The sequence below is a fragment of the Juglans microcarpa x Juglans regia genome, chromosome 5D (assembly GCF_004785595.1).
Source record: "Juglans microcarpa x Juglans regia isolate MS1-56 chromosome 5D, Jm3101_v1.0, whole genome shotgun sequence".
Taxonomy (NCBI): Eukaryota; Viridiplantae; Streptophyta; class Magnoliopsida; order Fagales; family Juglandaceae; genus Juglans; species Juglans microcarpa x Juglans regia.
In genome coordinates, this window is record NC_054602.1 from 20,386,545 (window position 1) to 20,402,687 (window position 16,143).

At 37.3% G+C, this 16,143-nt stretch overlaps 1 protein-coding gene and 1 long non-coding RNA gene across 3 annotated transcripts in view; one reads left to right on the forward strand and one right to left on the reverse strand.

Moving 5' to 3' along the window:
- Positions 1-9,959: 9,959 nt before the first annotated feature.
- Positions 9,960-12,029, reverse strand: LOC121266216 (protein PHYTOCHROME KINASE SUBSTRATE 4). The gene has a single exon (XM_041169987.1). The coding sequence runs from the start codon at positions 11,892-11,894 to the stop codon at positions 10,155-10,157; it is 1,740 nt and encodes a 579-aa protein (XP_041025921.1). The 5' UTR covers positions 11,895-12,029; the 3' UTR covers positions 9,960-10,154.
- A 2,555-nt stretch (positions 12,030-14,584) lies between these two features.
- Positions 14,585-16,143, forward strand: part of LOC121264850 — a 37,738-nt gene continuing 36,179 nt past the window's right edge. The window contains exons 1-2 of one of the 2 annotated variants that reach the window (XR_005940565.1): positions 14,613-14,706; positions 16,025-16,068. This is a non-coding gene — a long non-coding RNA (uncharacterized LOC121264850). Of the gene's footprint in view, positions 14,707-16,024; positions 16,069-16,143 lie in introns of both variants that reach the window. The other variant, XR_005940566.1, reaches the window with a different exon arrangement.

Below are 16,143 nucleotides of genomic sequence, written 5' to 3' on the forward strand. Positions count from 1 at the left end.
GTGGACGTCTAGCTCTATCATAGTGTGTTGGCTTCCCAGATCATTTAATGCGGCATGCCTGCTATTCGGTGATGTGAGTTGTTGTTTGAGTGGGTGACGTGACTAGTCACCCTATCTGAGGAGCCTCCTCGGGCCCAACCCAGTCCTTTTCCATTCATTGGTTTTGTACTGGGCTATCTACTAGCCAGCTTGGGCCCTGAGGGGGCCCAAACCCCATACGACCCAAGCAGGGAGGTAAATTCCCTTCTCATGGTGGTTTTCTTCTCATTCTGCTCATGATTAAGTATCACTCTTGCACTTTATCCTGTGGAAACTATGTCTTACATGAAATGCAACAAGATATAAGACAATCGGTTGCAGTGCTAACTACATCATCCAGAAAATTTGTAGATGGTTCAAAGAGTTACTTCCTTTTATTAAAACACTCAAAATTGTTCCTAAAAAACTTTGCTACGCTTTGGAATTGCCCCATCTTTTGTTATTGCATTCTAAGCTCTGGAATTACTCCATCTTCCATAAGAGTTGAATCACCAAAAGTGTTACACAGTGAAGAAAGGAGGCTAGGGTTTGGACTTGGTGAAGTTATCGTGCCAGAGAAAAGTTCAAGGGAAGTGAAGTGTTGAAGTGAAGAGGAAGTCATGGGTCGTGGGCCTTGGAGCACAAGGGGCCTTAACAAAGTTAGTAAGATAATTAAGCTGGAGGTCAGACCATTGGGCCTTAAGTCAGTTGAGGTATAATTGGCTTTTATCCTTATCCTTTGTTACGAATGGTTATTTGGTATTTTGTCTATGTAGTATTTTAATTTCTAATTTCCTAGTGGTTGTAAGTCAAGTACTAGAAGGAGTGTTAGGATTTGTTATATAGGATGGCAGGGGTTGTTAGAGGGGTAAGCAGAATATTCCAAAGTTGATCTTTCCCTGTTCTCTCGAGGATTGCTCCCCTTGAAGTGAGCTGTATCCATACGAGTGACTCTAATTCTAGATTTTCCTTCATTTTCTATCCTTCTCTACCATATTTTCTATTACAATTTATGGGTTCATTACAATTGGTATGAGAGAAGTATGTTCTCTGTGCATCCTAATTCACACGACAGAAGGCACCTGCGTTACTCAGCTTCAGGAGGTTCTTGACACCCTAAAGGAATCTGCAGAATCCCAGTTCAAGGTTGTTGAGTTGGAGATGCATGCCTTAAGATAGGTGGATAAATTTGTAGAGGTGGAGATGCAAGCTATGCGTAGACAAGTGGAGGCCATCACACACCAACACTCTTCCTTGACTCTAAAGCTGCAAAGGAAGAATAATACTCAGTTTGAAGAATCATCTTCCAATTAAAGGGAGTCAAGACAAGAATCAACAATGACACACATGGGAGAAATGCAACCAAGGGTAGTAAGATTGGATTTCCCTACTTTCCATGGAGAGGATCCCTTGGGATGGCTATATAAGGTAAACTAGTTCTTTACCTTCCACAATACCCTACCACTACACAGAATAATGCTTGTATCTTTTCATATGGAGGGCTAGGCCCTAGTCTGGTTCCAGGACTTAAATGAGTCTAGAGTTTTAACAAGCTGTGAAGAATTTGTTAAGGCCTTACTAATCAGGTTTGGTCCTAGTAGCTATGATGATTCGATGGATTAGTTAACTCGTCTTAGAAAAATGAGTATTGTGGAAGTTTACAAGGCTAGTTTGAAGCCTTAAAATAGACTAAGGGGGCTCTTTGAAAAGTATAAACTTAGTTATTTTTTAAGCAGATTGAGGGACGATATAAGGCTGACTGTCAGTATGTTCAACCCTAACAACTTAAGGACAATGATTCAGGTTCAGAACAAGTTAAGGACCTGGAACTACTTTATGCAGAAAAAACACCAGAAATTTCATTGCATGCAATTATAGGCTCTTTAAGCCCCAAAACTATGAGAGTAAAAGGGAAGATTGGCAGCTAGTGGGTAGTCGTTATAGACTCGGGCTAAGGTGGCTAGTAGGGAACAAATGGACAGTGAAGGGAAGGTTGTGGGGGTTAATGTGCATATATGGGGGCTGATTTTTAACATTGACATGTATGTGTTGGTTTTAGCAAGGTGTGACATGGTCCTTGGAGTGCAATGGCTCCAAGGTTTGGGATCAATTTTATGGAATTTCCAGAAACTTACCATATAGTTCTTTCATAAAAACAAACCAGTGAAGTTGGAGGAATTGAGTGTAAATACCTGGATTGAGGAGGGCTCTATCAGCATAATACATAAAATGGAGAAAAAAGGAGTTTTGGTGCATCTGATTGAGAACTCCAAAAGTGTAGAAATTCAGGAGATTGCACCCTGTATTCAACATCTACATGACCAGTATGCTGACATCTGTGCCTCACCAAACATCTTGCCACCTACAAGACCACACGACCATTCCATTAACCTTCAGCCTGGAACCAAACCAATTTCTGTAAGGCCTTATCGGTACCCCAATTTTTAGAACGATGAAATAGAAGCAATAGTTAAAGAGCTGCTAGAATTAGTGGTCGTAAGACCTAGCCAAAGTCCTTACTCTTCACCCGTGTTGCTTGTGAGAAAGGGGGATGGGACTTGGAGGTTGTGTGTAGGCTACTGGGCCCTTAATAGTGTGACTATTAAGGATAAATTCCCTATACTAGTAGTGGAGGAGTTAATGGATGAATTGTTTGGGACTAGGATCTTCTCTAAGCTTGATTTGAGGTCGGGCTACCATTAAATCCGTGTGAAATCAAAAGATGTTTCCAAAACTACCTTACAAACCCATGAAGGACACTAAAAGTTCCAAGTTAGGCAATTTGGCTTAACTAGCGCACCCTCAACGTTCCAAAGTCTGATGAATGAGGTTTTTAAAATCTATCTTAGAAGATTTCTCTTAGTGTTTTTTTATGACATTTTGATTTATAGCAAGAATTGATATGTGATTTTTATCATTATTTTATCTATGAAAAATATCATTTTCCCTTCAATACTATTGATTTTATTTTATTTCTACATATTTTTATTTATTTGTTTTGGATTTGAAGGAATGAGAAGATTTAGTGAAAAAGAGAACATTTTGGTACAAAAGAAGAGACCGCGGATTCAGACTGATGAGAGGCAGCGAGATCTGAAGAGAGTCGATGAGATTTGGGCGAGGAGCCTTGTCCCGTGGGTAGTAAAGAGTTATTTCTCGCCCAAAGGCGAGAAGACTTACCTCTCGGTAGGCGAGGAGACTCGCAACTAGAAGGCGCGACCAGAAGAGGTGAAGACTTGGCGACAAGGCTTTAGGCAGTTAGATTAGACGACTAGTCTAAACGACCAACTTGAGAAACCAACCTAAACGACATCGTAGGCAACAACTAGAAAATGCAAGAGGAGTCTCTCATCCCGGTCGGGAGTCTTTCCAATGTTTTGAATACCGTACCAGATAGCGTACCGGTCAAGGCACTGGAACGAAATATTTCGGTACCTGTACCGTTTCGGGATAGCGTTTCGGGATAACGTTTCGGGATAGTCGATCTATAAATAAATTATATATATAAATATATATAAAAATTATATTCTAAAATAATAGTCTATATATAAATAAATTATATACAAATACATATATATATAAATTATAAATAGTCTAGTCTGAATTGAGGGTTAAAAAATAAGTTTGTAGTTTGAAAAAACGAAAAAATGAAAAAAAAAAAAAACACAGGCCGTAATATAGGCCGGTACAGGCCGAAATTGAGGCCGGTATGACCGGTACCTGCCGGTACGGCCGGTATTTTGGCCGGTACGGAACATGTATAGTACCTGTATCGGCCGGACGGCCGAAACGAAAAATTTCGGCCGTACCGGCCAGTACGGTACGAAATTTAAAACTTTGAGTCTTTCCACTCGGTATGCAAGGAGAGGGTGTGGTCTTTGTGACCTCCATACTCACCAGTTATATTTAGCACACACGAAATCTACTCGCCTCTACCCTTCTGAGTTCTGTAACCAATCTAGAGGCGACCAAATCCTCCTGAACTCTGCAAATCAAGCTGCATATAACTGAATCTTCAATTTTAGATAATTCAGATATTCTTGGGATACTTTCCTTTTATTTTAATATTTATTTTTAGAAGCTATTTTCTAGATTTTTAGGCTAGATTGTAGCCGCATTTATTTTGTTTTCAGATTTGAGTTTTGACATCTATTTAATCCCATCTTGTGGGATGAATAAAGGTCTTTTGTTTTTGAATCTTAGTTTGAGTTTTAGTCTGAGTCAAAGCGTTCCAGAATTTATTCTTTAAGTGTTCTTTCAAGAAGGAAGAATTGGAGGGAAGAGGCAAGAGTTGCATGCTTCATCAGCCGACTTCAATGAAGAACACCAATTTTATTTTTTTTCAATTCCATTATGAACTAATTATATTTTCTAGTGTTTTGATGTAACCTAGTATTGAATACACGATTTATATTCCAAGTTATTTTATTTTCAATATTTCCATGATTGAGTGTTTATTCCTTGTTCTTAATGCTTACAATTTTCTAGTTAACTATTGTTCAATCTTTTGGATTGCAATGAAATCGAGAGGTGATTTGTGATTAAAACTCTAGGATTAAACACCATTAATTGAGCGAATGCAGAGATGCTTTACTGCAACAAGTGTGATTTTCAAGAAAAATCCAAAGAACTTAATGAGTCCCAAATTAGTTAAATTCACATAGAGATATGAAGTTATTAGTTGGAGATATTTTTGGTATTGTTCGAGAGAAAATATTGAATAGTTAAGGGACTTTTATCATCAACTTGGGATAATTGAGACTCTATAACAAGGAAGAATAAAGTGTGTGAGATTTGCTAGGTGAAGTCAAATGCTCTAGATCTATTCTTATTATTTTTAAAATCTTAATTTTAATGTTTTTTTCTTCAGTTTAAATAGGATAAATCATTCTTCAAATTTCGGTTTTCCAAATAGTAATTAATTTAGTCAATTTCAATACTCAATAGCATAATTATTCCATGTGGGTTCAATAATCGTTTTCTTTAAAACATTTTACTACTTGTTACGATTCGGTACACTTGTAGATATATTTTTATGCGAATAAGGATGCAAGGAACAGTTAATTCATTTGCCGCTTGCTTTTGACACCTTGAGGAAGAATAAACTGTTTGCTAAACTAAGTAAATGTAGCTTTTGCTGTGAGGAAATTTCATACTTGGAGCACCTAATCTCTAGACAAGGGGTACGATCAGACACATAGAAGTTAGAAGCGATGTTGCGATTGCTCAAACCCAAATCCCTTAAGGCTTTGAGGGGGGTTTTTTAGGCTAACATGGTACTATTGAAGGTTCATAAAGGACTATGGTGGGATCACTGCCAACTCACTAATTTGCTAAAAAATGACAACTTTAAACGGGATGAAGAAACACAAATAACATTTGAGAAGTTGAAATCAATTATCACTCAACCTCCAGTTTTAGCACTGCCCAACTTTTAGCCTCCCTTTACCATGTAGTGTGATGCCTCAGGGGATGCTATAGGTGCGGTGTTGATGCAAGAAGGTAGGCCTTAGCATTCTACAGTAAGTTCTTGAAGAGAAGGGCCCTAATGCTATCTATCTATGAAAATAAGTTGTATGCAGTGTAGAAGTGGCGTCCATATTTGGTGGGGTAGTATTTTCTGGTCAAAATTGATCACCAAAGCCTCAAATGCTTGTTGTACCAAAGGGTGGGAAGCCCAATGCAGCAAAAATGGGTGTCCAAATTGATGGGATATGACTTTATTGTCGAATACAAAATGGGGAAGGAGAATGTAGTAGTTGATGCCTTATCTAGACAAGGGGAAGAAGTGGTTTGAGTGGCTATGATCTCATTGCCCAACTTTGATTGGATCACATATATTAAAGTCTCGTATCTCTTAGATGCTAAGTTAAATGAGCTTCTGGAAAAATATCCTAGAGGTGACTTGCAAGCCCTTTATTTAGTGAAGGATGGGCTCTATTTTTACAAAGGAAGGATGTATGTCTTAGCTGGCCAGACACTTATAAATAGGTTGCTAACTTTGGTGCATAGCACTCCTATGGGGGGTTACTTGGGTTTCGAAAAAACTGACCATAGGCTAAAAAGAGATTTTTATTAGCTTGGGTTAAGGTCAGATGTAAACAATCTCCTCAAGAGCTGTGAAGTCTGTCTAGTAGTGAAGGTAGATAATACACTACCTAGTGGATTGTTGTAGCCTCTCCCTATACCATATAAACCCTGGATAGATATAATAATGGATTTTGTGGATGGGTTGCCTCTCTTTGGGGGATTTAATTAGGGGTGTAACAGGTCTGGCTCGGTCTAGTTTTTGACATATTTTAGAACTAAACCGGTATATATCGATTTTGAGATTTGAATAACTAATACCGCACCGATTATACCCATAAATCGGTACTTTTGATTTTACCAGGTTCGGTCCAATTCGATCCAGTTTTTCTGGTATATTATATAATATATTTAATATGGTATAAAATGATATAGTGATAATATATTGTAGTATATTATAATATATATTATAATTGTATTATAAACGATAATGATATATTATAGTATATTATAATATATAGTGATATAGTATTAGTATAACTATTAATACAATAGATCACTATAGTGATATAGGATTTTAAAATTTAATATTATATTAATTAGTAGTTTATCATATAATACAAAATTACTTTATATATACTTATATATATTATATATAAAAATTATGTATAATATAAAAAATTATACAACATAAAAAATTAAAAATATATATATATGGACCAGTCCTGTTTGATGTTAGAAAAAGAAAAATCAAAACTGGATCGATTTTGATCGGTTTTGAGAAAAAAGAAACCGGTACTGAACTGAACCAAACCCGGTACTAGACCAAACCTACCGGTTTGTTTTTTTTTGGGTCACGGTGGACAGGTTCACCAAATATGCACACTTTGTGCCACTGTCCCATCCCTACACTACAAGAGTTGTAGTTCAGTTGTTTATGAAGCATGTATTTAAATTACATGGAATGCCTGCTTCAATTGTTTCGAATAGGAACCCTATATTTACCAGCAAGTTTTAGAAAGAGTTGCTTTCTCTACCGAGTGTCCAACTAGGATTTAGCACAGCTTGCCATCTACAAATGGATGGGCAAATCGTGGCAGTCAACAAGTGGTTGGAAAACTACCTGAGGAGCTTCACCAGTGATAAACCTATGGAGTGGTCGAAGTGGGTGGAGTTGGCTGAGTGGTGTTACAACTCTAGTATACATGCCTCTACTAAGTTATCTCCCTTTGAGGCGTTGTATGGCTACAAACCTCTTGGACTACTTAATTACACGTTAGGAACCTCTAGGTTGGAGGGGGTAGACTCAACACTAAGAGATAGAGACTATCTCTGGACACTTCTCAAATCAAACATCACCTGCGTACTGCCTCTAGGTTGGAAGGAACATCAATACTCTATGGGAGTATTGGGTGTACCTATGGCTCTAGTCGTATAGGTAGTCCTTGGTCCACAACCATTGCAACCTGAAGCTCTCCCCTCGCTTCTATGGCCCGTTTCAGGTGGTGCAGAGGTTGGGAGAGGTGGTGTACCCCCTAAAGTTACTAGATAAAGCCCAGATCCACGATGTCTTCCATGTTTCTCAATGCAAACGCAAAATGGGTCAAGACATCACCCCAGTGCCAATGTTGCTACTCGTAAATGCGCAGGGCATCCTCAAGCCAGAACTCGAAGAGGTCCTGGCTTGCCGCATGAAGAAGAAAAAGAATAGGCTTTTGGTGGAGGTCCTAGTACGTTGGCAGGGGTAGCATGCTGAAGACACTTCTTGGGAGCCTTACCACCAGATGCGTAAGGATTTCTCATACCTTGTGGACAAGGTATTGTGAAGGAGGGGGGAATGTTACATGGTGAACAAAGGAGGCTAGGGTTGGGACTTGGTGAAATGATCGTGTCAGATAAGAGTTCAAGTGAAGTGAAGTGAAATGGTTTGGTGAAGTGGTGAAGTGAAGAGGAAGTCATGGGCCGTGGGCCTTGGAGCACATGGGGCCTTAATAAAGTTAGTAAGATATGTAAGTTGGAGGTCAAACCATTGGGCCTTAAGTCAGTTGGGTTGTAATGGGCCTTTATCCTTTTTTTTGTTACGAATGGTTATTTGATATTTTGTCTATATAGTATTTTAAATTCTAATTTTCTAGTGATTGTAAGTCAGGTAGTGGAAGGAGTGTCAGGATTTGTTATATGGGATGATAGGGGTTCTTAGAGGAGTAAGCAGAATATTCCAAAGTTGATTTTTCCCTGGTCTCTAGAGGATTGCTCCCCTCGAAGTGAGCTGTATCCATACATGTGACTCTAATTCCAGATTTTCCTTCATTTTCTATCATTCTCTACCATATTTTCTATTACAATTTCTGGGTTCATTACAATAAGCTGCAATATTAGGTACATAGCAACTAGCTAGCAGGTAGCAACAGAACATACTGCGCGCTCTAAGTTTTAAATTTGTGGAAGTTGGCAAAACCTTTCTTGACTAGTTCTTTCTTATACCCATTAAGGCATGTAGATATCAGCCTATGTATATCTCTTAGCATGGATTTAAAAAGGAAGATACAACCCATTAAGGCATGTAGATATCAGCCAATGTATATCTCTAACTATTTAACTATGGAATGCTACTTTTTATTTTTGGTTATTATCAATTTCAATTACACTGGCTCAATTATTACTCTTTTAGTAGCTCCATAGGTTACTTTTTTAAATAAAAATCTACTTAAAATATGACACATAAACTTGTGTATAAATTGATGGATAAAATTTAAGATAAAAAGTATTTGTTGATGCATTTCTTGGTATAGCCAGAGTCAAACGATGAGATTGTACGACTCACGATAGTGGATTGGGCATCGATACGGTGCTCCTAATTGTGTTCATCTATAAAAATAAATAATAAATAAAGGGCCAGAAAATATAACTGAAAGAGGGACATACATATTTACATGATTTGACATCAAGCCTACGTCCACGTACAAGGTGTTAGGGGGGAAATTTACAATGCTTATTGTATACAGTCTTTCATGGCCTCATGTATCTCTTAGTACATGAATAAAGGTGTTACAATAGAGGTTGATGACCACTTTACCTAGAGAAAGAAGATGAATTCTCAAGAGCCCCCAAAAGAAAGATAGAAGAAGCTTGGCCTAAGAAGCTAATGATATGTTGGAAAATCTACTTTTATCGAGGCAAAGGCCTTTCACATTTTAGTGGTTGCTTTCTTATCAGCTTTATATCCCTTTCACATTTCTCCTTCACGTGTTTAACTTGACTTCTTGCTTTTACTTCTTTCAACTTTCATCTTTTTTTTTTTTTTCTCTTTCTTTCTTTTCCTTCCTCTCGTGGTGATCATTTTCTAGAGGGCTTGGCCCCGTTCATTTTATCACCCAAACAATATCATTTTTGGCTGCCTTCGTAAAACTTTTTTGGATTGCCTTTTGTATTTACATTTTGCTCCAATCATGCATTGCTTTAGGGCAATGAAAACTCAAGTTAGAACAGAGTAAACTCGATGATCATCCTCAACCTTGTTGGTGTGATCAAAATACTACTGTGAAGCTGCCTGCATGCCAACAATTTGTCCAATCAAAGAACAATGCTCAATAGTATTGCCCACAGCATCGAGCAAATTACATACAGAAACCCTCCCAAGTTTGTGTCCCCATTTCTGTTGCATCACCAACTTCTTATTCTTTGTTCATTCATCCGTCGGTGCATGCGTGCACGTGAACGCATTATACGTACGTAAGTCAGTTTGCGTTTCAAGGCATGATGGTGATAGCTCACCGAATGCATGCATGCAGCTTCCCAATTTTCAGTTGTATTAATTGTGTCGGTCGATTTTCTCATGCATTGAAAATTTTAATTAAATTTTAACTAAATCAAGAATTTGTCATATCAGTGTGTAGTCGTAAAAAATCATATAGTAGACGGAATAGTTCTTTTCATACATAATAAAAACACTAGAGCAATGAAATGATAAAAACAACAAAAATTAGTTCACACGGACATTATTATTTGGAAAAACAAATTATAAACGAGAGACAGTACTGGAAAATATGGGCATGGAGGCATAGAAAATCCCATCGTATTACAAACTGATGGCTCTGCACTCCATATGTCTATGTCGCAAGAGGAAGAGACACTCGTGCTGGGGGAGACCTTGCAAGCGGTGGCTTATTCGCGATGGGTGGCCTACTACCCACATGCCTCAATGTGGACGACTTCGTTGACAGATGTGGACCCTCCCTATGTCCTTCAGCAGTAGACATGCCTTTCACTGGGTTTGGCCCCACGCTCACCGCCCTCTCGCATCGACAGCTCAACAACAACCCATTCCCAGATGTCGAAGCTGATGCCGATGCCGATGCCAACCTCCGTTTTCTTTTTTCTGGGTCGGGCCGTTGATCACTCCCGGCCTGCATAATCATTGTCTCAACGTCGACAAATTCTGATGCGACAACTGACAAGTTTGCGACGCTAGCTCGATCGAAACCCTCAGCTGTTGTCACGCTCCAATCAATGCTAGCCTCGCTTGGCTCGTAGCACTCGATTCTTCGTGCAATATCACTAATACTGGACGGCGTCATTGGATCCTCGAGGCTACGCCTGGTAAACAAGAAAGACCCGTTAGCAGCCAATCGTCTTGCATCAAAGATGGAGGCCTCGTCCAGGGAATCTCTGCGGTGGGATGTTATCGGATAGGAAATGGCCTGAGTTGAGAAACTCTCTATCTCAAACAGGTCGGAGCTGGCGTCGCTTGCCACTTCATCATCAATATTCATTCTTGACTTGGGACTTGCTGGGAACGTAAAATTCTGACTGGCCTTGCATGAATTATTATTAGTATCAACGGAGATAGTTTCATGCGAGGGACGGAACACTTCCAAGGAATGACGAGGTGGATCTTCAATAATACTAATGCCTCGAGCTTTGATATCAACTGGCAGTTTTGGTGGGGATTTCGCCGTCGATGACAATGACGACGGATTTAGTATGGGAAAGGTGAAGCCAGCACCATGATTAGTACTACTAAAGGGCCTCCCGGAGGCCACCACAACAGCACGCTCCCCCTGCAGATTTGAAGGAAAAAGACTATTTTGGCTCCATTTGTTGGGTGCGACCAAAGTATTTTCTAACTTGGAGCTCTGCCTTTTGAGATTCATGATTGGACCTGTGCTGGGGTGATCATGTTGATGCAGTAATGGTAGTGGTGGTGGGGTGGTTTTGGGTTCTGGTGCTTTTTCTTCGCGTACTTGAACGGATTTCTTGCCTGAGCAGGGGCATTTTCTTCCTAAAAACCATCTGGCAGTAGTTCTACCACAACCTTTAACTTTCTTCTCATCAAGATGACGAACATTCTGCATGGAAACTGAAATTGCGCCAGGAGGCTTGGATAAGAGACCAGCTTGGCTGTTCCAACTAGCCTCCGATGAAGTTGTCGGAGTTGTGGCATGGAAAGAACGAGCTCCATAGTTTCTACCATTAGTATAGCCATCCACGGAGGACGAAGCAGAAGAGAATCTGCCGGGAAGAGCTGCTGAGAGATCTAATCGCTCCGAACCACGTTCCAAATTCTCAACATTGACATTAAACACACGGGAAAGTACTCTGCTATTGCAGCTAACTTTCTGAGCGCCAATATTACTCGAATCGTTGAAATACTTGTGAGCGTCAAAAATGCTAATCTCATCGACTATAGTACTACTGCATCCATCGACAGCACGCTGTTCTTGTTTGCCATTAAAGGGCTCATCTGGTTTGAGATTAGAGGCCGAGAAAGAGGCATCCTTGTTTCCTCGGTCGGGTGTTTTCTGAGGTAAACTGTCATTAAAGGTTTTGGCAGCTGTTGCTCTTTCCATCTCCCTTGTTTTCTGAAAATTATTAGGAAAAGAGAAGGATTGCTATATAACACACTATATCTTAGCTGCAGAGAATGAGATTTGGGTCAAGGATCTGAATTGCCTCCAACATTCCATATGACCATATATGGTACGTATTAGTATGGGTTGGATACGTTCTACTTTCTTTTTTTTTTTTTTTTTGAGAAAAAAAAAAGAATTAAAAAATAAGGGGATGGTTTATAATTAATCATGATTCACAATCTGTTGTCTTCTTAGACATTACAGGTAGGCAAATCCAAGTAGTAGACTAGATATGGCATCATGCATGCACAAATAATGTAAATGTATACAGCTATTTTGATCATATTTTTGATAAATAGAAAATACTTCGTTACTTTATTTATTTCCTTTTTATTTTATTTTTTTTTGATGTTTTGATAATTGAGATGATCCCTTATCCAAAAAACCAAATAATTGATAATGATTCGCAATTAATTGAGTGGTGTGGAGATTAAATAGTCGAAAATTTTATATTGAAATGTCTTTTTGCTAAGAAATGATTTGTACAAATTCTAAATAGACAAACTCCCTACAAGCCATTGTAAAAAAGTAGACCCAATGTTAAAAAATTGTAAAAAAAAAAAAAAAATTATTTTTTATTAATGAGACACTTTTTTACAAAGAACTTGTATAAAACTTATTTATTTAAAACTTGTATCTAACATTACTCTTTTGTTATAATCTGCTTTGTGCTTTGGTACGTGGCACGTGTAGACACATTCCTCATTTTTTTTTGACAATGCGCGCTTTGAATACCTTGAAGGAATGACTATAAGTTTCTTAAAAGGAAATGACATTTTACATTAACATCTTAACATGCAAGTTTAGTGAATTTATTTTGAAAATAGTCGATAAATCTAAAACTTATATGTAAAAAATCATTTTTTTTTATAATGGATTCATTTTCTTTTCAACGAAAATATGCGAAATTTGTATACTCTAAAATTGTATCTAACGTTACACTTTTATTAATAGTGACAAATCTTCTCAAAAAGACCCGAAATAAATGGATTTGCAGCAGCTTCCACAAATAAACATAGGTTGTATATATATTACCTTCGGTTATTTTTTAAAACCTAGATTTCACGTCCTCCATTGTGTCTCATGGTCTAAATTTGTGCACATCCCAGGCATTTTGGATATATATATATATATATTGAAAAAATATATATTTTTCATATTTTTAATAAAAATAAAATGAAAAAATATTTATTATAGTATATACTTGATTTAGCTTTGAAAGCGTAGGTTACTAATTAAACTAAGACATGATTGGCGGAGACAATCATTCTGTTTGGTTGCCCACATATGCAAACCCTATACATGGCCCATACCCATTTTCTTTGGTTACCCCCACATGTGCAATCAGCATCCCGAATTCAAAAAGTTGCAAATTGCAATGTTTGGACTGAGCTCATATATCATTGTAATAAAAAAAAAAAAAAATGGCAGGAGGACTTTTGCACGAAAAGTAGACACAAGGAATGTGACTTGTTGGTGTGTGGGGGAACCTAAATCCAAAATATTTCAACATCTCAAAAGCTCAGATAAGAGACTTTTAATATTGAATCATTGGAAACTATTTGTTACATTTTATGTAATGTCCCGAAAGAAATTCGATAGACCTTAAAAATATCGTGAAATTCTGAAAAGATTTCATGAATCGAGTGATTGATTATGTTTTAGTCTGTTAGCATACTCAGATCCCGATCCACTATGGTGATGAAATTGCTTTCTATCTAATTAAGGCATTTAGGAGTATAATTTTACGAAACAAATTGCAATATTAAAGTCAAATGAATATTTAGGATTTTACGTTGTAATAAAAAGTTTTGAGTTTTTTGAATGAATAGTAACACTGTGGGAGAGCGCCATCTGGCATCTATTTCAAACAGCTGCCAAATCACCATGTAGGATGTCCAAATATATTTAGGATCACTAGAAAACTTTTTATTTGAACACATGGCACAATCCTATCCATCCACTTGGAAATACTAGGATGGAGTGTGAATCAAGCTTGTCATCATTATCTCTTACATACTGTTCCATCCAACCAAACACTATTTGACCAACCAAAAGAGGGTTTCAACTCTAAGAAAACCCCAAAAAGTTCGAGGCAAACAGAAACCCTAAAACACTTTAGGGTAACCCAAACCCTAAATGGTTTCCAAATCCTAAACATACTTGGTTTGTAACTAAGTGTTTACTCACTTGGTTTAGTCAATTCCACAAGCAGCCAACCACTCAAGTAGACACTCGTACAACCTTATCCACTATCTTACATCTTGGTAATTGCATTTAACAAAGAAAAGTTGCATTTGAACTAAACCCTAACCGAAACCCTAACTATACCCCAAAACTAACCCCATTTGGTTAGCCTCTTTTTGGTCCAGTCGAAACCACCATTTACCTCAAGCTTCTTCAACAAGTTTTGTCCTCCTTACAAGACCATACCAAGGTTGTCATGTCAATCACATGTTGCCCCCAAATAGTGTCATTTATGGCCACTCAAACAAGCAACAATCAATCCTCACCCACTTGATAGCAGTAGGACAATCCACTCCCTTAAGCTTTTCTCCCTCTTTTCACAAGTCAAATTCACCTCAAATGTCACTCACTCAACCAACAAGTTATCCCCTTCACCTGTACCCCACTCCTCATCAATTTTCTTCCCCACACTTGCACTTTTCATGCATTTTTTCAAGAGCAAACTGAGAGAGCTAGAGAGGAGAACTTTTGACAGTTCTTGCCTCTTGAGTTTCCAGCCATTGTATGTATTTTCTTGGACTCAAACCTCTTTCATTTCTTTTTATTAATGAGTCTAATTTACTTGGGTGTGTGTTGGTAAATTCTTCTTGGAGTTTTGTTGGATGAAAGTTTGTATTGATGGTGGAAATGTTCGGTGTTGATGGTTTTTTATGTTTGTAATGACCTTTGGAAGTTTTGTGAAATTTTTATGAAATGTTAGGAAGATCTTGGTTTTATGAAGTGTATACATGATTATATGAAAGATTATGGCAGCATGTTAGGATTTTATAAAATAGTTTTTGCATGATCTTTAAAGTGGTAGAAACCGATTGGTGCAAACCAAGTTATGTTTGGTTTAGATTGTGATTTTAGCTTTTGAATTTTGATTCTATGACCATGATTTTTATGAATATTATTTTTAAAGCTTATTTCTATGGATTACGAATGAGTTTTTGGAATTTTAGAACTTAGGTTTGTGTTGGATTTTTGAAGAACATGAAGAGTTTGAGTTTAAACATAAACTAGAAGCTCTCGGGTTCAATGTTGATTTTAATGAAATATTTGCTATGACATGCTATTTGATGCTTAGATTTAGTTAGAACTTGAATTATAGGTATATGGTTGTATTCTTTCAAGAGTTATTGCATGAAAAGCAAAGATCTAGTCACTTTGTTTCAAGTCCAAAAGCATGCATGTCAGTTTGAAAGCTTTTATGCAAACTGATTATTTTATGCTGTGTTTTGTGATTTTTGGTTGATTATTCAAGCATGCTATCACTTAGTTTTGAATAATAAACATGTTCGAAGTATTATTTATGGACTTTTGGAGTCTTTGAAGTTGATATGAAAGTGTTAGACCAAGACAATCAAGGGTTGGTTTTATTTGAGCTAATCTTGATGCTTTCACATTTTCTTTGATGTAGTGAGTCCAAGTTTTTATGAAATGTATGCTTTAGTGTTTTAACATGATTTTATAACTAAGGATGTGACTTTTTTAGAGTGCTAAATTCGGTTTAAGCATATTAGTATGTTAAATGGTCAAGTAGCAACAAAAACATGACTTTTTAGCCTTAGAGTGAATCGGCCAAGAGAGAGATGTCATACGTGGGTTTAGTTTTAAAACATCTTGAGTTTATATTTGGATTTAGGACAAAATTTACATGAGACATGTAAATTTCAGTAAGTTTTGTAGTCGGTTTGCAAATTCCTTATTTTTAGGGGTAAATTTATAATTTTCCATAAGTTGAGAGGTAACTTTGAAAATTTAGTCCTAAATTAGTCAATTTTATTTTTATAAGGATTAAGTGAGATATTCTAACCCTAGAATGTATCTCATTTTAGCTTACACTCTTTTTACGCTAGGATTAAGTATTATGCTACATTTTGTAAGTTAGCTTCTAACTCACTCCCAGTAGTTTTATGTATGTATGGTGGTAAGATTGCATTTTTCATATTCATGT